The 27,752-nt window shown below is 42.9% G+C and overlaps 1 protein-coding gene across 2 annotated transcripts in view; it reads left to right on the top strand.

The window, feature by feature from the left end:
- Positions 1 to 27,752, top strand: part of kif26aa (kinesin family member 26Aa) — a 191,312-nt gene that overhangs the window by 68,579 nt on the left and 94,981 nt on the right. For both annotated transcript variants that reach the window (XM_065008629.1, XM_065008628.1), the window contains exons 3-4: positions 6,320 to 6,784; positions 17,642 to 17,802. In XM_065008629.1, the coding sequence (XP_064864701.1) occupies positions 6,320 to 6,784; positions 17,642 to 17,802 (626 nt within the window). The remainder of the gene's footprint in view (positions 1 to 6,319; positions 6,785 to 17,641; positions 17,803 to 27,752) is intronic.

Raw genomic sequence — 27,752 nt, 5'->3', positions numbered from 1 at the left:
TAATCAGAAACCTATACAGTTTACACACATTATTTGTATGTATGTCTGAGCATAACTTCCAATACTGTTTGAACTCAGGTGTATTGTCCTCAGAGATATCTATAAAGAGAAGCCACTCCTAACTCAGGTGTATTGTCCTCAGAGATATCTATAAAGAGAAGCCACTCCTAACCCAGGTGTATTTTCCACAGAGAGATCTATAAAGAGAAGCCACTCCTAACCCAGGTGTATTGTCCACAGAGAGATCTATAAAGAGAAGCCACTCCTAACTCAGGTGTATTGTCCTCAGAGATATCTATAAAGAGAAGCCACTCCTAACCCAGGTGTATTGTCCACAGAGAGATCTATAAAGAGAAGCCACTCCTAACCCAGGTGTATTGTCCTCAGAGAGATCTATAAAGAGAAGCCTCTCCTAACCCAGGTGTATTGTCCTCAGAGATATCTATAAAGAGAAGCCACTCCTAACCCAGGTGTATTGTCCACAGAGAGTCTATAAAGAGAAGCCTCTCCTAACCCAGGTGTATTGTCCACAGAGAGTCTATAAAGAGAAGCCTCTCCTAACCCAGGTGTATTGTCCTCAGAGAGTCTATAAAAAGAAGCCTCTCCTAACCCAGGTGTATTGTCCTCAGAGAGTCTATAAAGAGAAGCCTCTCCTAACCCAGGTGACATTACTGCAGGTCTCATTCTAACCATAAGTCATTCTCTCCTGGTTGTTTTGCAAGTTAAGTCCCATGGTGTAAATTCATTAAGGACGCTTCCTCCAGGAGGCGTAGAAATGGGATTATTACTCCAGACAGAAGGCAATGACTAACTCAATTGGGCTTTTTTAAAGTTTGGGTCCCATTGGATTTGGTTTCTCATCCACCAGTCGTGTCTCATGTGATAAGGCTGTCTATTTATGAAGAACCACTCATTCCTCTCGCATGACATTGTGCACAAAAACACGAGAGACATTCTCAACAATGTTTTTTTTTATCCCAAAAAGTTATCAAAGTCAGATAACGAACTGGTCGTTGGAACGCAGAGCTCCCTGGAGCCTTGAACAGATTGCAGCATCTGGCAAAGCCTGTCCACCAGACCCCAACCCCCTGTCAGTCCACTCCCATGCTCCCCTGCCCCAGACAAAAGCACTCAATCACCGAGCACTGTTGCTGAGGATGGCTCTTTCTGCTCCTGACCTCCGGCTCACTCCAACACAACATAAACCTCAGTGACATATAGGAGGGGAACTCCCGCTCACACCCCCGCCCCTGCACCCCCGCCTGAGACACAACCGCAGGCAGGGACAAGCGCAGTTTATTACCAACCTTAAATCAACTTTTATACAATGTCCAGTGCGAGGATAGAGAAGTTGTGCATTGTGTGTTGTTGAGGTACTGCGAGCAGCTGTCGTGAGTTCAGTGTGCGTTCAAGTTCACTGTTCAGAATCAGGACTTCTTGGGAAGGTGTTTGAATAATGATTTAAAAGGGAAACATTTCACTCACAGTGTTTGAATGTTGGTGATGGTAATATATGTGTTCAGCAGCGTTTATTTCCTTTATAAAAGGTGTCTAGCGATGAGTTCAGTAATCTATCCCTCATGACTACTCAACAAACTGTTGTGTTGATATTACTAGACATTGTTGAACTACCCTATTCTGTAAAAAGATAATCAGATGTTAAAGTAGTACAGTACAGCGGGTGTTTTTCAGGTCTTTCTCTTGGCTCGCACTCATATTTACCCCTGCAGATATCTTACACCACCCATCAAGGAAGGAAACCTTTGAGCAAAAACAATCTTTGTTGCCTGTGTTATCCTTCCTCTCTGTCTCATCCTATCTTTTCTGCTAAGGAAGGATTCTTTTTTTACCCATCTGAGCCCTTAGGTAGTCTCTAAATGTCTTGGTCTGAAAAGTTTTCTGTTAGAGTAACGTCCTTTAGGGATGTGCGGGTCAGATATTTGTTCACCCTCACCTGCCCACAATTATTGTTAACCATCTGCGGATATAGAAAATGCGCTGTACAGTCAGAGATGGCGGAGAGATGTTTTTGACAGGCATTTAGGTAGGCCTATGTTCTGTTTAGGATTTCCAACATTTCGGTAGGCTATTTGTTAGTCAACTTTTCTATAATTAGATACATCGAATACATTTGTATTGGTCACGTACACATATTTTGCAGATGTTATCGTGGGTGTAACAAAATGATTATGCCCCTAGCTCCAACAGTGCAGTAATACCTAAACAATACAAACATTAAACAAAGAAAAAGAAAGGAATGAAGACAATTTCAAATATTAGAACGAGCAATATAAATATAAATGTATATGTATATGATTGTGTGTATAGACATTCGTATTATTATATTAATAAAAAAGGTGAGTACAGCAGTAGTTATATAGGATGAGCCTTGACTAGAATACAGTATATACATATAGGCCTTCAGAAAGTATCCCCTTCACTTTTTACACATTTTGTTGTGTTACAGCCTGAATGTGAAATTAATTAAGTTGAGATTTTGTGTCACTGTCCTACACAATATCCCATAATGTCAAAGTAAAATTATATATTTTTTATTTAAAAAAAACTATATTTATTAAAAATGAGAAGCTGAAATGTCTTGAGTCAGTAAGTAATCAACCCTTTTCTTATGGAAAGCCTAGATACGTTCAGGAGTAAATATTTTCTTAATAAGTCACATAATAAATTGTATGGACTCACTCTGTGTGCAATAGTAGTGTTTAACATGATTTGTTTATGACTACCTCATCTCTGTACGCCACACATACAATTATCTGTAAGGTCCCTCAGTTGAGCAGTGATTTTCAAACACAGATTGAACCACATATAACAGTGAAGTTTTCCAATGCCTCAAAAACAAGGACACCTATTGGTAGATGGGTAAAAAAACAGACATTGAATATCCCTTTGAGCCTGGTGAAGTTATTAATTACACTTTGGATGGTGTATCAATACATCCAGTCACTACAAAGTTACAGGCGTCCTTCCTAACTCAGTTGCCGGAGAGGAAGGAAACCGCTCAGGGATTTCACCGTGAGGCCAATGGTTACTTTAAAACAGAGAAACAGAGAAACAGTTACAGAGTTGACTGTGATGGCTTTGATAGGAGAAAACTGAGGATGGATCAACCACATTGTAGTTACTCCACAATCCTAATCTAAATGACAGAGTGGAAGCCTGTATAGAATAAAAATATTCCAAAACATGCATCCTGTATGCAATAAGGCACTAAAGTAAAACTGCAATAAATTTGGCAAAAAAATGAAGTTTATGTTCTCAACACACAGCGTTATGTTTTGGAGAAAACCAATACAACACATCACCGAGTACCACTCTTGTCACGTGTGCTCCCTCTCCTGCCTTTAGGTCACCAGGCTCCTCGTTAGGGCGCACACCTGTCACCAGCGTTAGCTGCATAATGACACTCACCTGGACTCCATCACCTCCTTGATAACCTGACCTATATATGTCACTCCCTTTGGTTTCTTCCCTAGTCGTCATTGTTTCTGTTCCTGTGTCAGTTCTGTGCGTTATTCGTGTGTTCTTGTTATGTGTTATTTTACTTTTATTTATTAAAACACTCTGAACTTGCTTCCCGACTCTCAGTGCACATCATTACAACTCTTCATATTTTCAAGCATGGCGTTGGCTGCATCATGACATGGGTATTCTTGTCATCGGCAAGGACTAGCGAGTGTTTTAGGATCAAACTAAATGGAATAGAGCTAAGCACAGGCAACATCCTAGAGGAACACCTGGTTCAGTGTCCTTTCCACCACAAACTGTGAGACAAATTCACATTTCAGCAGGACAATAACCTAAAACACAAGGCCAGATATACACTGGAGTTGCTTACCAAGATGCCATTGAATGTTCCTGGGTGGCCCAGTTGACTGAAATCGTCTTGAAAATCTATGGCAAGACTTGCAAATGGCTGTCTAGCAATTATCAACAACCAACTTGACAGATCTTGAAGAATTTTTTAAAGAATAATGTGCAAATATTGTACAATCCAGGTGTGCAAAGATCTTAGAGCCTTACCCAGGAAGACTCACAGATGTCATCGCTGCCAAAGGTGATTCTAACTCTATGTATTGACTCAGGGGTGTGAATACTTATTTAAATTAGATTTTTTTTTACATTTAATTTTCAATAAATTTGCAAGCATTTCTAAAAACATGTTTTCACTTTGTCATTATGGGGTATTGTGTGTAGATGGGTGAGAAACATGTATTTTATACATTTTAATTTCAGGCTGTAACGCAACAAAATGTGGCATAAGTCAAGGGGTATGAATACTTTCTGAAGGTACTGTACTTTATTTTGTATTTATTTATTTTACATTTATTTAACTAGGCAAGTCAGTTAAGAACAAATTCTTATTTTCAATGACGGCCTATCAGGGAACAGTGGGTTAACTGCCTTGTCCAGGGGCTGAACGACAGATTTTTTTTTACCTTGTCAGCTCGGGGATTCGATCTTGCAACCTTTCGGTTACTAGTCCAATGCATACTGTATGAAGTGGGTAGAACAGTATGTAAACATTATTAAAGTGTCCAGTGTTAAATGACTATGCACATAGGGAAGCAGTCCCTAAGGTGCAGGGTTGAGTACCGGGTGGTAGCCGGCAAGTATAGTGCATTCAGAAAGTATTCAGACCCCTTGACTTTGTCCACATTTTGTTACGTTACAGCCTTATTATAAAATTGATTAAATTATTTGATTTCCTCATCAATCTACACATAATACCCCATAATAACAAAGCAAAAAACAGGTTTTTTAGAAATGTTAGCACATTTATTACAAATAAACACAGAAATACTTTATTTATATAAGGTTTCAGACCCTTTATTCAGCGCAAAAATTCAGGGCTTGCTGCTTCTCTTCTGTTAATACTTCTTGCCTTAGAATACTACATTAACCCCTTGCTCACCAGAATAATGTCATAAATCAATAGAATGAATGCTTCAATCTAGTTGACATCTGTAAAGTTTTATCTTTCATCTCTGCTTCTCTCGGGCAGCAAAGATGTTTAGGGACCGGAGACAAAATTAAATAACTCTAAACATTGCATCAGTTTGGCCGCTTTTAAGGAAATAAAAGCTGTGAAAACTACCCAACATGTACATTTAAGTGGCTAAAATAGTATCAGCTTTTATGATGCCGATTAAGATTGTACCTTTACAGACAGTCCCTAACCGTGGTTGAAATACTATCAGCTTTTATGATGCAGATTAAGATAGCACCTTTACAGATGGTCCCTAACCGCACATTCATTCTCTCAAGATGCTGAATGAAATAAATTATATTTCTCCACTCCTTTTTCACAGTTAAAATGTACATTTGGTATATAATTTCACTGCAAGAAAAACTTAATTCTGCAGGAGTTAATATTATATTAGACTATGCGAGAGGTTATCAGTCAGCGTCAAGATTTCAGTTCGGCTACTATTCCATTCAACCCATCTGAACAGCACAGTTCCCTTGACGTGTCATTTTGAGGTCCTCCTCTTGTGACTCTCAAATGTGTATGTCGCCTCACAATCACCACACATAGCACTGCTGTCATTCTATTTTCACCACTTTTACCAAATCTTTCCCAAACATTAGGCTACTGTTCTGGCCCTCCCTTCAATTTATTTTAAACTCTCTATTTCGCAGCTTTTCTCTTATTGAATTAAACTCTGTTTTCCTTTTTGCCTCAACGGATCAATGCAAACTTTTGCTACCCAAATTATTTGTCAATTACCGTGTATTTGGTGCGCTACAGTTAGGCCTTAAAACTTAGACTATGCACTAACGCCAGATAAAAATAATGAAAGAAAAACCTCAATGTAGCTTATAGATATGAATTGAACAAGAATTGTACATTTATGGATTTTCAATGCATTGTTCTCTCTCAATAGTTCATGACCCATATCCACGGGGACTGCAGGTTATGAGTCAACCCTCACATCACATCCTTATACAGCTAACTGTTTCCTGAAGCTGTGTTGTATTCGTTGAGACTCTTGGATACCCATCTTCCATTGAGGCCATTGAGTTGATCAGTGGATATGGTAGTCATGACTACCCTAGCTCTTAATGGTGTGCACTTCTCTGTGATGGTATCCGCCTGGAGCCTGTGTGTATGTGTGTGCTTGCATGTATGTAGGCTATGTAATGTGTTTCTCATTTAATAGAATACTGCAATATATGTTTTTGAATAAGTAGCATATCAGAAATAAGAGAAATGAACTAAAATGAAATGATCTTGAACAAACCTGAATATTTGAGATCTGACTCGTGGGTTGATTCTAATCTCGTTGTTTCTCCACAGGACCCGGGCTTCGCTGTGTTCCTGTTCGACAAGCTCCAGCACCTCCAGTGTCCACATAGGGGCCCGTATGCTAGAGAGGACAGCACCTGCCAGGTCTGTGGCACTGCCCTCCACCAACTGAGACGCCTGGCCCTGCAGAAAGCCTTGGGCCTCACCGGAGACATGCCCGACCTGCATCCTGGAGCTTTCTCCTCAGGGCTGACCCCCCGCCCTGCCGCCCACAGCGTGGGCACCCTACCCTGCCAGGACTGGTCCATGGAGGACTCGCCAGCCAAGCAGCCACCCAGGTTCTATGATCAGATTCCTGGGGAAAGGTTCAGGGGGGGACTCCAGGGTTGGGGTGGGATCCAGAGCAGCTACATGGGAGGGTCCAAGTCCACGGTGACTCCCATACCACAGCACTTTCTGGAGGGAGTGTGGAGAGTCTCTCGTGTCAGGAGGGATCATCATCCTCATTCTGCTATGGTAAGTTCATATTCTCTTTTGTTTTCTTTAGGTTAGGGTATTTTGGGCTAGACTTCATTCATACAGTTTCGGTCTTTTAAGGATTATGAAATGTATTCAGACCTGTGTTTGTCCTTCTTCTGAAAGCTACCTAGTAAACTCTTTCTGGCCGAAATGCATAATTTTTGGGGGCAAAAAAGACACCTTGAATTTGTCCTCCATTTTCATCCAAGAATGCCTACCATTTTCATTCACTTTGGTTAGTGCTGCACGGTAACACATTCTACTTTTTTATACTCCATGTGCTATGACAAAACCATTCAGGTCTGAGAAAAGACCTTGGTTTTGCTGTTACCTTGGCAACGCAGAACAATTTGAATTACTGTGACTCTAGAAAGGGTTAGGAGTTGTGACCAGGGTCAATGGGAAAGGACTTATTTCTCCATCCATGGCTTCTGTTAGGAGTTTGGTTGCCAAGCATGACATTTCCAGCTCTCTGGAATAGTGTGTATTTGACTGAAACTACTGTAGTTTATGTATTTTTTTTCAGGCCACTTATTAATTAGGCTTTATTAAACGACCCAGTGTCAATTTTATGGCTGGCCCTATAATCATATCATCATGATTCACACTCCTAGTTCAAGGCTGAGGCGTCTTGAATACCACTCCAATTAAGTGGCATGACAGGGCTGCCACCACAGGGGGCCTTCATCTGCCTGAATGAGATGTCACCCTCTGATGATGTCATTTGGGGTGTTAATCAGGACTCGGGGGCGACATGACCAGTGTCAAGGCAGGTGCCTGCTCCATAGCTCAATATAAACAGTGGAGTTGGGAGTCTCTGTCATATAACTTATTTTAGAGATGATCTTTTTAACACTCCATTCATAGCAGAATAATCATGCATAGTAGTTAGTCAGATAACTTTTAATCCACCTTGTACTGTTTTGGGCATCCCTCTCAGAACATTATCTGATCTAGAAAATTTAACTATCCATATATTGGCGTAATGAAATTAACACACCACTACATCATCTAGCCTGTACAAAACTAAAATGCCATCCCCTCTGACTCACAGTCCACTGAGGAATACAGAAGGTAAACAAAGCTGAGGTTCATATCACCGGAGAGTTACAGGCAACACAATTCAGCTTTCTTTTTACACTTTTCCTATAAACAACTCTAAAGGTTGTTTGGCTAGTGCCAATTCAAGTGACGGACTTCATCCCCATGAAAAAGGATGACAGTAGGTGGAGGCTGCTGAGGGGAGGACGGCTCATAATAATGTCTGGAACGGAGCGAATGGAATGACATCCAACCATGTGTTTTATGTATTTGATACCATTCTACCTATTCCGCTCCAGCCATTACCACGATCCCGTCCTCACCGATTAAGGTGCCACCAACCTCCTGTGATGGCAGTCCAGTTAGTCCTAGGTAAACCCAGGTAGATAGATGTCGACCATGACAATAAAGTACACCCCAAGGCTGCATCAGTAGTCATTAAACAAGCAGATTGCCCAGCACAATACCCTCCGAGCCGGGATCACAGCCTTCCAAACACCACTTGACCTTCCTATCCGGAGATTGAACATTAGGTCATCTCAATGCGGAAGGATTATCACGCTGATGATGTCCATTGTTGACCTCACCGCCACACAAGTACCATCCATCCATGTGCCAACTAACTCCCAACTCCAGTGACGGGCTGATTAAACTTGGGAACACGGGAATGGTCTCCTGGCTGCCACACGCCACCATGCCAAGTGAGTCTGGATTTGTTTCAGACACTGCTTTCAGACACATGGGATCTAAAGCATAACCATGCTTTAAACTGTATACCCCTCCATAGAGGCACTCCTATAGATTAGGCATCACAGTCGTGTTTGTAATGGGGTTGTAATGAGGGCCAGAAATCAATGGGGAGAGGATTGGATATGCAAATGTTGTCTGAGGTCATTGTAGAATCTACAGAGAGAATGGTCGCTATTGATCGCGGGCGAGATTTGTGAAGTGCTGGACAACGGCATTAAGTGCGTGTTGCGGCGAAGTGGAGGAGGAGGCTGTGGGTCAGAATGGGATTAATGCCAATTTCTCTTGATTGAAGAGAAGAAACGGATGAGAAACTGAGTGGTTTGATTGATTGGACGATTTGGGTGTGGAGGATGACATCGAGACGACTGATGGACCAGAGAACAGCTCTGATTGGCTTATCTTCTGTCTTTTGTGTCGATTGACAGCTACAATAGTGAGGGCTGACCTCTATGCCTAATGGTAGCCTCTGGTCAGAGCTTGTTTTACAGCGGATAGAACTGAGCTCTGTATATAATTACGAGATGCTCTTGTCTCCGCCCTAACGATGGGAGTCGTTGTCCCAAAGGCAGGAAGGCAGGTGACAAGTCTAGGTCCAAAATAAGCTCATATGGCTTATTTTAGACAGATTTTGGCAAATGTGAAACCTCTCGCTTCTCCTCTTCCTCTCTGGAACCTCTCTACCCAGTCAGATACCTTTTAATAATGTATTTTCTGATTGAATAGAATTGCTTTGAATTTCACAATACAAGACATTTAGGATGGTTTGACTACTATGGTAATTTGTCTCTTAACATCTCACCTGATATCCCAATGTGTGTTCTAAAAACCTAATAAAATATTTGTCTCCTTTTGAAAACAAGAGTATGAACGTGTATCCACCCAGTATGTATTGTATAATAATGATCCTAAGTATGTTGTATGTTCATTTGCTATGCTGTTGGGACTTACAGGCAATCTGTTCTCAATGTTTATTTTCTGTGTATCTGTTAGCATCCACTCCCTCCAATGTCAACAAGTGCCTCTGTGCTGCCAAGAGTTGGACAGCTAATGCTTTTGATTGAACGTGTGCCGTTTAAGGCAGCCAATCGTATCCCCTATTCCTCCTCGGTGTCTGAAAGCAATTAGACCTTGAGCTGGCACATCGCATCCCAATTACACAAAAACCTGAGTTGGACACCTCAGAGAATTGAGTGCCCCTGCAGGGACCTTTCAGTGGACGAATGGCAGGTGTGTGTGTCTGTGAGCGGGTGGTGTGTGTGTGTCTGTGGGTGGGTGGGTGGGTGGGGGCCATGTGGGTGCGTGTACGTGAGTAGCTGTGGGATGTGTCTGTGGGCGGGTGGGGTGTGTGGGTGGGGTGTGTGTGTGGATGGGTGGGGTGTGTGGGTGGGGTGTGTGTGTGTGTGTGTGTGTGTGTGTGTGTGTGTGTGTGTGTGTGTGTGTGTGTGTGTGTAATGATCTACACTCACCAGACAGTTTTTAGGTACACAACTTTTTCATGAAAATGGATCGCTCCTACAGACAGTGAGTCAAGTGGCCGTGGCTTGCTATATAAAGCAGGCAGGCAAGCATCAAGACATTCAGTTACTGTTCTATTGAGTGTTAGAATGGGCAAAATCAGTAACCTGTGACTTTGACAGTGGTATAATTGCCGTTGCCAGGCACGCCGCGTCCAGTATCTCAGAAACGGCCGTCCTCCTGGGCTTTTCACCCAGAACAGTGTCTAGGGTTTACCGAGAATGGTGCAACAAACACAAAATATCCAGCCAGCGGTGACCCTTTGAGCCAAAACAGCTCGTTGATGAGAGAGGTCGAAGGAGAATGGCAAGAATCGTGCAAGCTAACAGGCGGGCCACAAACAGATATATATAACGGCACACTACAACAGTGGTGTGAGCACGGCATCTCGGAATGCACAACTCGTCGAACCTTGTCACGGAAGGGCTATTGCAGCAGACGACCACACCCGGTTCCACCCCTATCAGCTAAAAACAACAAACAAGAAGAAGAGTGGAAAAACATTGCATGGAACATAACAGCGAGTTCAGTTTACCTGAGTGGCCTGGTCAGTCCCAAGACCTCCACCCAATAGAGCATCTTTGGGATGAGATTGAACGGGCTGTTTGCAGCATGAATGTACCGCCATCCAATCTGTATCAACTGCATGATACCATCACTTCAGCATGGACCAACATCCCTGTGGAACGTTTCCGACACCTTATAGATATGATTTAATTAGGGAGGAGGTAGGCGAGGGCACTGGAGACAAGGAGACGTGTCAGTAATGCTCTAAGGAGACACCACCCCATTCGGCCGAGCCAGATGGTTCAATGCCGTCTGCAGCCTTCGAATGCTGCCCCTACCAGAAAAGTGACTCACCAAATTCTCAGAGGAGAGGGAAAGGTGTTGGTTTATGTTGAGACTGAGAGAAACAAGGGAAGGACAAATGGAAGGGAACACAAAGGAAAAGGAAGCCAGGATCATGCCTCCCTCCTCTCTGTGCTGACAGATGGGGCCTGGTTCTCACCTGAGGTGAATAAGCACGTCTGACATCCATCTGGGAGGCTTGGCTTGGGTTGAGTGGAGGAGTGGGCACACCTCACGCTTCACTGCCTTCCCCCATTTTGGACCGGGCTCTGATTATGAAGGACACGATCAAAGATGAGGATTCAGAGAAGAGTCTGTAGTCATTTCAGTGTACCATGCTGAAATATACAGACAGATATAGGAGTATTAATTAGATGAATATAAGCATTTTCCATCAAAGAAATTGTTCCATTCACTAAACATTGAATTTACTAAGTCTAAAATGTTTGATTACTGGGAACAGAGAAGGACTAGACACATACCAACAAAGCAAGCTATATTATTAGTTTAATTTCTATTTTGTAGCCTACACTTGGGTTTTTTATCAGACTTAGTTGACAAGCAGAAAAGGATCAAGAGGGTGAATTGCCGATCAAAGATGTATTTTGTGCACAATGTTGAAAACCAGGTGCAGAAAAACAGCCTCACAAACTGTGAAAGGTTTGATCGACAAAAAAAGTTGTTTCGCTTTCTGCTTCAAATCACCAACAGGTCACTTTGAGCCAACCCAAATGGCAGGCACACTGTAGGGTTCCTCCCTCTCAATTAGTCCCATAGGCATCACATTTCGTGAGCATTTTTTAAAGCGTTTCTTGTTGCCCAGAGTGACCTTCCCGCTGTCATCAGTACCTGGGTCTGCTCTGGAACAGCCGTGCCAATATTGCACACCTCCAGGGTTGGGTAGGTTTCTTTCTACATGTAATCCGGTACAGTTACTAGTTACCCTTCCAAAATTGTAATCGGTAACATAACTTTTGGATTACCCCAAAATCAGTAACATAATCTGATTACATTCAGATACTTTTAGATGACTTTCCCCTTAAGAGGCATTAGAAGAAGACAAAAATGTATGTTACCAATTGAACGACATCTATTGTAGGATAAATCAATGTTAAAGTTTACATAGCTGGCCATATATGGATGTTACATTTTACTTTATGGGTTGGTTATGTAGGCTTCTTCTAACCTATTGGTTTCTACTACATATAATAATACGATTCAATTTATCTTTACATTAAAAACCAAAGTGTATCACAATTCCAGTCATTCCAATATGTTATACCCCTTGATCTTCAAGAATAGGATTCGGAAATATGGAATTATAGATTAACAAAATTGTTTAACCTGATCATAACCCCAAAACTAAGGATTTATAAGACAGCCCTACTCTGTTGTTTATGATTTTGTTGTCATGGAAGACTGATTGGGCTCATTGATTCGAGTTGAAAAAGACATGTTACGCTCATGGAATGGCATGCTTTGAGCTCATGTTACGCTCATGGAATGGCATGCTTTGAGCACTAGTAAAGTGAAAAACAAATGCCACATGCTGCATTTTCTATGGGCCTAATGTTTACCTTTTTGTTAGTGACACTTTGATATCTTGATAATATGCAGTTCTTTCAAAGGGCAAATCCACAGATGAAACAATTACAAGGACTGATCATCCATGATATCAACATTATTGTTTTAACCAGGTTATGAGGCTATACAGTGTTTGTTACATTTAAAATTGAACTAAGCTCATGAGGCATTTACAAGTTATATTCGTCAAGAATCAATGGATATATATATATAATTTATAAGTCCAAAAATGGATAAAACTACAGATTTCCCCTTTAAGTCTATCAAAAGTGTGTGAGTTTGAGCATGTGTCCATTAGGCCTATGGATATATATTTTTTAAACAGCATGAATTAGATTGAGCAATAAAAGCCTCACTTTTATTCCATAGGCTGGGTCCACACTATTCAGCTGCTGCTAGAGCACATTTTTCACTGGCTGTCCACTGGTTTCAAAAACAATGATTGAGAGGCAGCTTAAACTTCTTGAATTCAAACATTATTGGGTTCAAATAAACATTTAGCCATCCACAACAACCACAATCCGTAAGGCACAAATAGTTAAATGAGAGAGTAGCATTGTTTCACATCAATGCGCTATGTACAGTATATATCAATAATAAGTGATATCCGTATTACCGTAGACTACACCACTGCTGTCATCCTTACCTCCAAGCGTTTATTAAAGTTGGATAATATTTGGATGCTGACAGTAGTCGCACCATTGGAAGACATGGCTTGGACTGTAGCCTACAAAACCCTATACCTGCTCTTTTCCCACGATCCATCAAACACATTTGGTGTGTCATCATAGTGTTCTCTACCATCATAGTGGTCTCTGACATCATAGTGGTCTCTGACTTGTGGTCAGACTCACTCAGGTGGAACAAACTTAAACTTGCTCCTTTTTTCAATGTTGATTTGAACGTCATTGAGAAAAACAGAAAATTGTCAAAGATTATATCGCAAACATCCTTTCTGAATTTAAAAGTAATCTTCAAAGTAATCATTTCGTTTTTCAAAAGTATGTGTAATCTGATTGCAATATGTTTGCTGCTAACGTAACAGATTACAGTTACCGTTTTTTAAAAACATCTTACATGTAATCGGTTATTCTCCAACCCTGTTGGACAACAACCTCCCAGGGGTAGGCAAGGAGTGAGAGAGAAAGAGAATAAGAAGAGAATGGAAAAAAGAGAGAAACATTTTCTACTTATGAATGCTAAAACTACAAATCTCAAGCCTCATACACTAACAACAAGGAATTATAGCAAAGCACGCTCACTGAAAAGATACTAGTCTCGTAAATGATATATTCTGAGCTGAAAAAATGTAGAATTGACTAACGGGTGAACCACAAGGCCAAACAGCCGCCATAGCACCGTATATGACCCAGTTCCATAATTCATTAAGTCATGTGACTTGACTTATTGCTTTTAGTTCCTCGAGGTGCAAAGGGTCAGTACTGTATGGATTTGTCAGACTCTGGTAACATCCCAGCCACCCCGGTAACATCTCAGCCACCCCGGTAACATCTCAGCCACCCCGGTAACATCTCAGCCACCCCGGTAACATCTCAGCCACCCCGGTAACATCCCAGCCACCCCGGTAACATCCCAGCCACCCCGGTAACATCTCAGCCACCCCGGTAACATCTCAGCCACCCCGGTAACATCCCAGCCACCCCGGTAACATCTCAGCCACCCCGGTAACATCTCAGCCACCCCGGTAACATCTCAGCCACCCCGGTAACATCTCAGCCACCCCGGTAACATCCCAGCCACCCCGGTAACATCCCAGCCACCCAGGTAACATCTCAGCCACCCCGGTAACATCCCAGCCACCCCGGTAACATCCCAGCCACCCCGGTAACATCTCAGCCACCCCGGTAACATCCCAGCCACCCCGGTAACATCTCAGCCACCCCGGTAACATCTCAGCCACCCCGGTAACATCTCAGCCACCCCGGGAACATCCCAGCCACCCCGGTAACATCTCAGCCACCCCGGTAACATCCCAGCCACCCCGGTAACATCTCAGCCACCCCGGTAACATCTCAGCCACCCCGGTAACATCCCAGCCACCCCGGCTCTTCACACCCACTGCCTTACCCTAACACCATAACCTAGCCGTTACATCATAAAAATATCGACCTCCAATTAGACCCAAATGTAGATCTCCTGCTGGCCATTAATAGGCTACTGCTCTGCTGGCCAGCCTCTACATTTGAATTATTATAGGATGTGTGAGAGGAGTTTTTGGTAATATATACAGTCGTGTTCAGTGGGATGTGGGTGTTTGAGTGATTCTGGATCTCTGTAATCTGTTCCACTGCGAGGAAGAGACAACATTATTCTACAATCTACAGCTCGTTATCTACCCATCAGCCATTTGGGTCTGACTTCCAAGTTGCAACATTCCTCCTCGTGGCTTATTCACTGTGACTTCCATTGAAGCTCGGAAACAAAAATAGCGAAGCGTAATGCATCTGGGTTACTTGTTGCCATTATCTTATATGTAGTTTAAGCACACGCGTGTCACGTACAGGTACGCTCACTCAAACTGCCATGCTATAGAATGAGAAAAAAACGTACTACAGCGTCTATGAGTGGCACCCTGGAGATGATTAAAAACGCGAGTGTGTCACGAAGGGCACCTTTGAAGCCATACTGAAGGTGCCTCTTCCCATGGTCACATGTGTCTGTCAGACTAGTGCGCTCCTGTTAGGGGTTATATAAATAGCACTGCTATCAGGTGTAGTCGGCAGATGGTTTACCCCTGGGGTGGATAAACAAGTTACCAAACAAATACTGTTGTTGTTTGTACTGTAGACATGCTTCAACAACCATATAGATACGTATGTTTGCAGTGTTTGTGGGGGGTGATTGTGGGGGATGATTGAGGGGAGGGTGATTGGGGGGGTGATGATGATGTAACATGCCAAAGATTAACAAAGAAATAACAGCTTGCTCTACCTTTTTCATAAGGTATTTAATTCTATAAATTATCTCAATGTAAATACTATATATAGATTGGGAGAAGACCCTGTTTGTTAGGAAGAACCCCCCCAAAATACTGTTCTTTTCATTAGGATTGGAACAATTTTAAAGAAAATAGAATTTGACCTATGAGAAATGATGATTCCCTGACCACTGTTATGTTTGAGTCAATTTCTCTGTTACTGCCAACAGAAAAGCAGTAGATCGGGGGTAGGCAACTAGGTTCAGCCGCGGACCGATTTTTGTCAGATAAGGTGGTTCGGTAGAACACTATGATAATAATTTGTACACTGCAAATTCACCACAACTAAGCCCAAAAAAGAGAGGTAGGCTAAAGAGATAGCCTACCTAGCCTACCTGGTTAAATAAAGGTGAAATAAAAATAAATAGTTATTGATGGCTAATGTTATATCTTTAAAAACTGTGCAGTAGAAATGACTATCAACACATAATGAGCAGCTCACGTTATAGACAGAAGCATGCTACGTCCAGACCATCCATTATCTCAGCAAATCATGGCTAGCAGGAAAGTCCCTGTCTCTTCCGTGGCTAAACCAACTAGGCTTGTATTTGATAATAACAATCATTTAATTCCTTTATTACATTGAGACACGACCACGTCTCTTTTTTTGTATTCATGGGAATACTTCAGTTTCCTGAATTAAACTCATTTTACAGTCAAAAATGTCACTTTGGGGGGCCAAAAGAAATCACTCCGGGGCCGGTAATTGGTCCGCTGGCCGCCTGTTGCCAACCCCTGCAGTAGATCAAATTGCTAGCCATCAACAATTATAGTTGCCTGTATTAACATACATTTTACATATACAACTACCAGGTACTGGCCCTTCTTTTACTCAGAGACCTAGAATCACTTTAAGAGCAATAAGGGGGCATCTGTGACAATGTGGCAGCTGGGGGCGTCTTGGCTGTGTCAGTGTGGCAGCTTTTTGTTGTTGACTACTTCCGTCCTCTCTCTGTGTGGCGGCGCTTCCGTGGAGGGGCGAACGGCGTGCGTCTCTGTAATCCTGTTAGCTGCCGCGCCAACGCCGCAGTCAAAGAACTGAATAATGGACTCCCCGCCAAATGTCGGCACTCCGCAGACATCGCCACGGTAATCCACTGTGATGAGTACAGAGTGGATGCCTGCCCCAGTTTCTTCATTTCCTTATAGACTAAAGGGATGAGAGAGAGAGAGAGAGAGAGAGAGAGATAGAGAGAGAAATTAAAAGACAAAAATGAAACAGAAAGAGAAAAATGAAACAGAAAGAGAAAGAGAAAAATGTCACATCCCCAACAACAGGCGTCACCAGAAAGTAGACAGCACATTAAAAGATGCATCTGGCTCATTTGAAAGAACAAGGCTAAATGGAGATTGTGGGAAGGGCTGCGTTGACTTGTGAACATACAGTAGCCTCTGAGATGATTGGCACAAGCGGTTTATCTCTGTTAAATCAAATGGCATACAAACGACTGTTGTGTTTTGTCCAACACTCAAAAGTTCACTCTCATTCTCATATTACACGTCAATCTGGTTGAATTACATATCCTATGTCATCTCATATTTTAGTCACAGATGATTAGAACAAGTGATAATGGATGGGACTCTATCAGTTTTTCAACGCTAACCATATTGTAGCACAGTGTGAGTCGGTAATCAGGCCAAAGCTAATGACCAAAGCTAATGACGAAAGCTAATAAGCTAATGACTAGCTAGCAGTGAGAGTAAAGGACCAAGATTACCAACCTGCAGCTGCAGCAAATGGAGTGACAACGAACTGTAGCATTGTTACACAGGTCATTTCCTGCTGTGGAGTGGCCTGCGTGATGTGTTTTCCCCAAGCTTTTTGGTACTCCTGCTCACAAATGCAGGAGCCACATCAACCAAAGCAGTCACTCAACTGAGTTCCCCAACAGGCTTCTCTGACCTGTGAGAGCATATTATGCAATTTGTTTAGTTTTTTGAAAATATGCAATTATCTTGCAATGTTTGGTTTTTACTTCACTAAATGTTTTGGTTTGTTGAAAGCAAGTCATGGTCATACACATTGAAGTTGGATGCAGAATTTGTATACTTTTTTTGTCACATTGGTTGATGCTCATGTCTCTCTCTCCATCTCCCCCTCTTCTCTCCCTGTCCAGACGCAGGGCTTGACTCCTGACCCATACAGGAACTACATGCCCATTGCCCCTGGGAGCCCCATCTATGACTATGCCAACATCACTCCTACCGTACCCCAGCCCCAGCCCACCCCCACCCAAACCAGCCACACACCCTCCGCTGCAGCCTCGTTCTTCATCAGGTAAGTCAAAGCCATACTTTACCCTAAAGAGCCTTGTGGGTAATATATGCATATGTAGATTTCAGAGACTTGTGAACTTGTGGCTTGATCGATGACGCAATCCACTTTGAAACTGCTGCCTCTTTCCACATATCAGGGCAGTAAATTCAGGAAGTGAACTGAAATTTAAATTCAATAATAAAAAAAATGGCATATATTTTCAATGACTCATTCAATTGAAGAGTTTTTACATTTTAAATTGAAACCACTTCCTAAATTGACTGCCCTCAATTCGAATTGACCCCAGACCTGCTACACATCATACAAATAATGGTTATATCCACCTTTGTCCTGGATTGGACCATTCCAATAGGGCATATGTGACCAACAGCCTCGATTTGGTCTCATGTAGCAAAATGTGAAATTCTGATTTTTACATTGGATTAAAGTAGAGACTCAGAGCTAGAAAATGGGATATCAAACACTGCTGTTGAGAAACAATGGGAAAGTAATTCTGCCTCGAAAGCTGATAAACTTGAAGTCGCTCTGGATAAGAGCGTCTGCTAAATGACTTAAATGTAAATGTAAATGTATCCCCACTTTTGAGAAAATGGCACTTGAATGTTTTGGTATTCCTGCTGGAGACCTCTTCTTTGTCTACATCCATTCAGCATTGTTCACACCCTCTTATGCCTTAGCCCCACCCACCTCTTTAAGGATTCACATGAGAGGCCATGTGCTAAACAGAGTGAGTAGTTTAGTAAACAACCAAATATTTCAAGACTAAAAGTGGTAAAAGTAGTAGCCTACAATAAGGACAAACTCCAGATAAAAATCCATGTTATCTAGTCCTTGGCCTATATCCTAATCTGTCGTTGGTGCAGGTCATGTTATTCTTCACATTAACGTCTCTGGTAAACACACGCTATATCAAATCAATTCTACATTTATTTGTCACATGCACAGGATACAGAAGGTGTAAACAGTACAATGAAATGATTACTTGCATAGTAGCAATATCAAAAACAGAAAGTGTACAGATATGACTATTTTATCATTATTAGATGACACAGACACACTTGTCTAAATTGAATGGTCATGTGAAGGAAATGCTATAATCAACCCCCCAGCCACATCTAGCTAAGTGGATGGGTCACTATTGTCTAGACATGTACACATGTTCATTAAATACAATAGATGGTCGTAACAACCCCCAGACATAACTGGCTATCTTGATGGGTAATGTGATCATCTCTCTTGTTTAGACATGTAGAGTCTTGTTTAGACATGTAGAGTCTTGTTTAGACATGTAGAGTCTTGTTTCGACATGTAGCTAGATAGCTGCCTAGTTAAACAATGAACCGGAATAATCCCAACTCACACTACTACCAATACAACATTGTCATAGCTGTAGTATGAATCTGCAGGTAGCTGGAACTATTTAACTCTGTTTTGTTTGGCCAGTGTTGTGTCAAGTAACATTGGTTCACACTGACCCATACAGGAACTACATGCAGAAAGTAGCCCATCACTTTATTCCAACTGATCTGTCGATAGAGTCTGCTAAATTCAGGGCCTCAATGTTGTTGAGAAATGTAGCACAACTTTTGGCCAGGTCACAGTTGCAAATGAGAACTTGTTCTCAACTAGCCTACCTGGTTAAATAAAGGTGAAATAAAAATAAATAGTTATTGATGGCTAATGTTATATCTTTAAAAACTGTGCAGTAGAAATGACTATCAACACATAATGAGCAGCTCACGTTATAGACAGAAGCATGCTACGTCCAGACCATCCATTATCTCAGCAAATCATGGCTAGCAGGAAAGTCCCTGTCTCTTCCGTGGCTAAACCAACTAGGCTTGTAATTTAACAGTTTTACTGGTATTTACGGATAGAATACACGTTTGTTATAAAGCACAGGAAAGTTCACATGTTCCAGAAGGCATTTCTGCCCCAAAAAATAATTTTGATAAAAAAATACTTGTTTACTTTCAACTGCCTCTCCTATAAAGTAGTGATGTGCGACAAACGCCTAGTTCCACAAACTAGTTACATGACCAGAGACTCAACACATTCCCTCGCCCCATCTGGTTGTTTTAAGGCTATATACTATATACTAAATATACTAAATCTATATACTAAATCTTTAAATGCCAATCGCGCTATAATGCAGATCTTCCTCGGTGCAGATTAAATCTAAGCCTTAGTCTCCTTCTCCACTTCCAAGGGGAAGGCAGGATACAGTCTGCCCCATTACTTATTCAGCCCTCCAGTAGTGTTCGTGTCAAAATCTCTGAGCCTTTTCCCAGGCTACCAAAATACTCTGTCGCTGCTGGCAATCCATATATATTAAGTCATTTATATATAATTTTCACACATTAGCTACTATTCGACAGCCTATGGAAATGATGATGCAGATGTTCCTTAGCTCTGGAACACGACATTGGAAACTAAAAGCATAACAACCTAAAATGAAAGCCTCAGAGTGAACTGTTCTGTCCAGAATGAAGTTTGAGCAGTCTACATGCTGACTAGGTTAACTTCCTACGTTGTAGTGTTTGGAGGTTGTTTAGAGTGCATCCAGAAAGAAGGGTAAGAAGACAGAGAGAAGACAGAGACAAAGTAAATACCTGAGCGAACCAAGGAAACTTATTGAGAAAGATTTCACACTTTGACACTGAGGATATTTTCTCCCAGCACTGTGAAATAATAATCTTTATCTAGTGTAAGAGAACATACCTCAAATGTCAAGCGTAACGTTCACTCATATGCGTAACGTTCACTCATATGCTACAGTCTTTATTTGTTGGACTACTATTGTCATCCTGTTGAGATTGACACACTTGTCATGAATCTTTGTCTCAGGGATTAATATAGAGTTGCTAGTTTGTGTCTGACAATTATGCGTAGCTAATGGCAACCTATTCCCTATATAGTGCACTACTTTTGACAAGGGCCCACAAGGCTCTGGTCCACTATGTAGGGAATAGTGTGCCATTTGGCTCCACACTCTTTTTCCAGTTCTAAAAATTGCAACTGTGTCTGTCTGTATTTTGACTACGATTTTCATTGGAAACTGAAATTGATGTTGGATTTGAGTTAGACAGACAACAATAGCAGGACAAAATCTAACTACGTAAATCATAAATATGTATTCCCCTAGTTTCTTGTAGGCCTGGATGTATTAGGCTGTACAGTCAGCTGTAGTCATGATCTTATCGTGCTATATTTCCCATCAGCCAAAGCTCTAGTTCAAAGTAGCCTACCACTTCAAAGAAAGAGTAGAACCTGCCCACGCAAAGACCACTTCGACACCATTTCAGCAGGTGGCCAGATTATCAGATAGGATCTATTTCAGCAAGTAGGCGAGGCATTCTCTACTGAAAGGTCAAAAACAAGCATGGAGGAGAAGAGGAGAAGGCTGAACTGACACCCTTCACAATACCACTACTCTGGATTCTGTGCATGTGTGTGTGTGAGTGTCTGCGTGTGTGTGTGTGTGTGTGTGTGTGTGTGTGTGTGTGTGTGTGTGTGTACGTGCGTGTGCTGGTTGTGAGTGCGTGCATATGGGCTCTATATTCTTTCAACGAAATCCAACGAAAGGAGGTACAAGAGAACCTATATGGTTCATATAGGTTAGGTTATAGAACCTATATGGTGCAGGTTAGTTTATAGAACCTATATGGTGCAGGTTAGGTTATAGAACCTATATGGCGCAGGTTAGGTTATAGAACCTATATGGCGCAGGTTAGGTTATAGAACCTATTTGGTGCAGGTTTAGGTTATAGAACCTATATGATGCAGGTTAGGTTATAGAACCTATATGGTGCAGGTTAGGTTATAAAACCTTTATGGCACAGGTTAGGTTATAGAACCTATATGGTGCAGGTTAGGTTATAGAACCTATATGGTGCAGGTTAGGTTATAGAACCTATATGGTGCAGTTTAGGTTATAGAACCTATATGGTGTAGGTTTAGGTTATAGAACCCATATGATGCAGGTTAGGTTATAGAACCTATATGATGCAGGTTAGGTTATAGAACCTATATGATGCAGGTTAGGTTATAGAACCTATATGGTGTAGGTTTAGGTTATAGAACCTATATGGTGTAGGTTTAGGTTGTAGAACCTATATGGTGTAGGTTTAGTTTATAGAACCTATATGATGCAGGTTAGGTTAGAGAACCTATATGATGCAGGTTAGGTTATAGAACCTATATGGTGCAGGTTAGGTTATAGTGTAACGGTGTTCGTCTGTTGTTGAAAGAGAGGACCGAAATCCAGCGTGGTGGTTACTCATGATCTTTAATGAATGAAAACGGAACGATACATGAAATAACTATTAAAGACGAAAACAACAAACGGAACGTGAAACCTATTACAGCCTATCTGGTGCACACTACACAAAGACAGGAACAATCACCCACGAAATACAAAGCGAACTCAGGCTACCTAAATACGGTTCCCAATCAGAGACAACGAGAATCACCTGACTCTGATTGAGAATCGCCTCAGGCAGCCAAGCCTATACAACACCCCTACTCAACCGCAATCCCAATAATACAAAACCCCAATACGAAATACAACAACATAAACCCATGTCACACCCTGACCTGACCAAACATATAACGAAAACACAAAATACAATGACCAAGGCGTGACAGAACCCCCCTAAGGTGCGGACTCCCGGACGCACCTCAAAACCATAGGGAGGGTCCGGGTGGGCGTCTGTCCATGGTGGCGGCTCCGGCTTGGGACGTGGACCCCACTTCATTAATGTCCTAGTTCCTCCCCTTCGCGTCCTGGGATAATCCACCCTCTCCGCCGACCATGGCCTAATAGTCCTCACCCAGATCCCCACTGGACTGAGGGGCAGCTCGGGACAGAGGGGCAGCTCGGGACAGAGGGGCAGCTCGGGACAGAGGGGTAGCTCGGGACAGAAGCAGCCCGGGACTGAGGGGCAGCCCGGAACTGAGAGGACGCCCAGTACTGAGAGGAAGCCCAGTACTGAGAGGAAGCCCAGTACTGAGAGGAAGCCCAGTACTGCGAGGAAGCCCAGTACTGCGAGGAAGCCCAGTACTGCGAGGAAGCTCAGGCAGGTAGTAGGCTCCGGTAGATCCTGGCTGGCTGGCGGATCTGGAAGATTCTGGTTGACTAGCAGATCTGGAAGATTCTGGTTGACTAGCAGATCTGGAAGAGACTGGTTGACTAGCAGATCTGGAAGAGACTGGTTGACTAGCAGATCTGGAAGAGACTGGTTGACTGGCAGATCTGGAAGAGACTGGTTGACTGGCAGATCTGGAAGAGACTGGTTGACTGGCAGATCTGGAAGAGACTGGTTGACTGGCAGATCTGGAAGAGACTGGTTGACTGGCAGATCTGGAAGATTCTGGTTGACTGGCAGATCTGGAAGAGACTGGTTGACTGGCAGATCTGGAAGAATCTGGTTGACTGGTGGATCTAGCTGCTCTATGCAGACTGACAGCACCCTGCAGACTGGCAGCTCTTTGCAGACTGGCAGCTCTGGCTGCTTCATGCAGACTGACAGCACTTGGCAGACTGACAGCTCTCTGCAGACTGGCAGCTCAGGCTGCTCCGAACAGGCAGGAGGCTCCGGCAGCGCAGGAGAGGAGACAGGCTCTGGCTGCTTCATGCTGGCTGACAGCACCCTGCAGACTGACAGCTCTCTGCAGACTGGCAGCTCAGGCTGCTTCATGCAGACTGACAGCACTTGACAGACTGACAGCTCTCTGCAGACTGGCAGCTCAGGCTGCTCCGAACAGGCAGGAGGCTCCGGCAGCGCAGGAGAGGAGACAGGCTCTGGCTGCGCTGAACAGGCGGGAGACTCCGACAGCGTAGGAGGGAAGGAAGGCTCTGGCTGTGTTGAACAGGCGAGGCGCACTGAAGGCCTGGTGCGTGGTGCTGGAACTGGTGCTACAGGATCGAGGACACGCACAGGAAGCCTGGTGCGGGGAGCTGCTACCGGAGGACTGGTGTGTGGAGGTGGCTTTGGATAGACCGGACCGTGCAGGCGCACTGGAGCTCTTAAGCACCGAGCCTGCCCAAGCTTACCTGGCTCGATGCCCACTCTTGCCCGGCCAATACGAAGGGCTGGTATGTACCGCCCCGGGCTATGCACCCGCACTGGAAACACCGTGCGCTCCATAGCATAGCACGGTGTCTGCGCGGTCTCTCTATAGCCCACCGGAAAGCACAGGGAGTTTGCGCAGGTTTCCAACCTGGCATTGCCATACCCCCTTCTAGCCCCAAAAAATTTTTGGGGCTGCTTTTCGGGCTTCCAACCGTGTCGTCGTGCTGCCTCCTCATACCAGCGCCTCTCCGCTTTAGCCGCATCTAATTCTTCCTTGGGACGGCAATATTCTCCAGGCTGAGCCCAGGGTCCTTTACCGTCTAATTCCTCCTCCCATGTCCAAATCTCCAAGTGGTGCAGCCTCTCCCACTGCAACTGCTCTTCACGATTAACAGGGAGAGTTGGCTCAGGTCTGAACCCTGACTCAGCCACTCTCTCTCTGCGCCCTCCCCCAAATAAATATTTGGGGTTTACTTTCGGTTTTCGCTCTGCGTCGTCGTGTTTTCCTTTTCGACTCCATTCGCCTATAGCCCTCCTCGCATTGTTCCAGGGAATCCCAGGCGGGCTCCTGCACTCTCCCTGGGTCGGCCGCCCACCTGTCGATTTCTTCCCACGTCGTATACTCCATGCCTCTGCTGTCCATAACGTCCTCCCTTCGCTGTTCAAGCTGTCGCTGCCTGTAACCACGCCACTCGGTCCGTTTGTGGTGGGTGATTCTGTAACGGCGTTCGTCTGTTGTTGAAAGAGAGGACCGAAATGCGTGGTGGTTACTCATGATCTTTAATGAATGAAAACGGAACGATACATGAAATAACTATTAAAGACGAAAACAACAAACGGAACGTGAAACCTATTACAGCCTATCTGGTGCACACTACACAAAGACAGGAACAATCACCCACGAAATACAAAGCGAACTCAGGCTACCTAAATACGGTTCCCAATCAGAGACAACGTGAATCACCTGACTGATTGAGAAATGCCTCAGGCAGCCAAGCCTATACAACACCCCTACTCAACCGCAATCCCAATAATACAAAACCCCAATACGAAATACAACAACATAAACCCATGTCACACCCTGACCTGACCAAACATATAACGAAAACACAAAATACAATGACCAAGGCGTGACATATAGAACCTATATGGTGCAGGTTAGGTTATAGAACTTGTATTTTTTATATAGGTTAGGTTATAGAACCTATATGGTGCAGGTTAGGTTATATAACCTATATGATGCAGGTTAGGTTATAGAACCTATATGATGCAGGTTAGGTTATAGAACCTATATGGTGCAGGTTAGGTTATAGAACCTATATGGTGTAGGTTTAGGTTATAGAACCTATATGGTGCAGTTTAGGTTATAGAACCTATATGGTGTAGGTTTAGGTTATAGAACCCATATGATGCAGGTTAGTTTATAGAACCTATATGATGCAGGTTAGGTTATAGAACCTATTTGGTGCAGGTTTAGGTTATAGAACCTATATGATGCAGGTTAGGTTATAGAACCTATATGGTGCAGGTTAGGTTATAGAACCTATATGGCGCAGGTTAGGTTATAGGACCTATATGGTGCAGTTTAGGTTATAGAACCTATATGGTGCAGGTTAGGTTATAGAACCTATATGGTGCAGTTTAGGTTATAGAACCTATATGGTGTAGGTTTAGGTTATAGATCCCATATGATGCAGGTTAGGTTATAGAACCTATATGATGCAGGTTAGGTTATAGAACCTATATGATGCAGGTTAGGTTATAGAACCTATATGGTGTAGGTTTAGGTTATAGAACCTATATGATGCAGGTTAGGTTATAGAACCTATATGGTGCAGTTAGGTTATAGAACCTATATGGTGCAGGTTAGGTTATAGAACCTATATGGTGTAGGTTTAGTTTATAGAACCTATATGATGCAGGTTAGGTTAGAGAACCTATATGATGCAGGTTAGGTTATAGAACCTATATGGTGCAGGTTAGGTTATAGAACTTGTATTTTTTTATATAGGTTAGGTTATAGAACCTATATGGTGCAGGTTAGGTTATATAACCTATATGATGCAGGTTAAATTATAGAACCTATATGATGCAGGTTAGGTTATATAACCTATATGGTGTAGGTTTAGGTTATAGAGCCTATATGATGCAGGTTAGGTTATAGAACCTATATGGTGTAGGTTAGGTTATATAACCTATATGATGCAGGTTAGGTTATAGAACCTATATGGTGCAGGTTAAATTATAGAAGCTATATGGTGTAGGTTTAGGTTATAGAACCTATATGGTGCAGGTTAGGTTATATAACCTATATGATGCAGGTTAGGTTATAGAACCTATATGATGCAGGTTAGGTTATAGAACCTACATGGTTTATATAGGTTAGGTTATAGAACCTATATGGTTTATATAGGTTAGGTTATAGAACCTGTATTTTTTATACAGGTTAGGTTATAGAACCTATATGGTGCAGGTTATTTTATAGAACCTATATGGTGTAGGTTTTGGTTATAGAACCTATATGTTAGGTTATAGAACCTATAGGGATATGTGTAACATCCCATATAACCAGGTGGAAAATGAAATGGACAGTTGGTATGATAGGAGTATGCGGTATGAGAAACATTTTGCACAATGTCATGATGTGAATAGGATAAATACTACAGAGGTGGATGGAGGAAAGTGCTTTTCATAGATGAGAGCACTCAAAATGATTTCTACTTTTAAGTGCTTTGAAAGCCAGAGTAAAACCACAGAGTAAAACTACAGAGTAAAGCTACAGTGGAAAATTGGTAGGATAATAGATTTTAGGAGGAAGAAGGTCTGTGCGGGAAAAAAGCATGACATACGAGTGACATTAACAACACAGATATACAATGCCGCAAAGCACACAGAAGCCGCTTCACAGAGAATTTCTAGAAAGTGCTTTCCATCACCAGTGCTGTCTCTCAAAGCCCCTCCACCCTTAAAACGTTACAGCACATACCAAAGGAAAAGCCCTTCAGAAATCACCAGGCGAGAGACAGAGAGCCTTAAGTATTAAACCTACGATCACATCAAAGTCAACCCGGGCAGCCTTTTCTAAAGACACAGAGAACGAGAGAGAGAGAGAGCGAGAGAGAGAGCGAGAGAGAGAGAGAGAGAGCGAGAGATAGAGAACGAGAGAGAGAGATAGAGAGAGAGAGAGAGAGAGAGAGCGAGAGAGAGAGATAGAGAGAGAGAGATAGAGAACGAGAGAGAGAACGAGAGAGAGAGAGCGAGAGAGAGAGAGAGAGAGCGAGAGATAGAGAACGAGAGAGAGAGAGAGAGAGAGAGAACGAGAGAGAGAGAGCGAGAGAGAGAGAACGAGAGAGAGAGAGAGAGAGAGAACGAGAGAGAGAGAACGAGAGAGAGAGAGAGAGAGAGAACGAGAGAGAGAGAGCGAGAGAGAGAGCGCGAGAGAGAGAGAGAGAGAGAGAACGAGAGAGAGAGAACGAGAGAGAGAGAGAGAGAGAACGAGAGAGAGAGAGCGAGAGAGAGAGAGAGAGCGAGAGATAGAGAACGAGAGAGAGAGAGAGAGAGAGAACGAGAGAGAGAGATAGAGAGAGAGAGAGAGAGAACGAGAGAGAGAGAGCGAGAGAGAGAGATAGAGAGAGAGAGAGTGAACGAGAGAGAGAGAGCGAGAGAGAGAGAACGAGAGAGAGAGAACGAGAGAGAGAGAGAGAGAGAACGAGAGAGAGAGAGCGAGAGAGAGAGAGCGAGAGAGAGAGCGAGAGATAGAGAGAGAGAGAACCACTCTCCTTTTTATCTGTAAATCTTTGAAGGTTAGATTACCATTACAGTCATAAAACCTCTCTCTCCCAGCAGATTGGATTTTTGCACTGGCGAGCAGATTTT

This window comes from Oncorhynchus nerka, linkage group LG24 (genome assembly GCF_034236695.1).
Source record: "Oncorhynchus nerka isolate Pitt River linkage group LG24, Oner_Uvic_2.0, whole genome shotgun sequence".
In the NCBI taxonomy this organism is placed as follows: domain Eukaryota; kingdom Metazoa; phylum Chordata; class Actinopteri; order Salmoniformes; family Salmonidae; genus Oncorhynchus; species Oncorhynchus nerka.
This window is presented reverse-complemented; position numbering and strand designations above follow the sequence as displayed.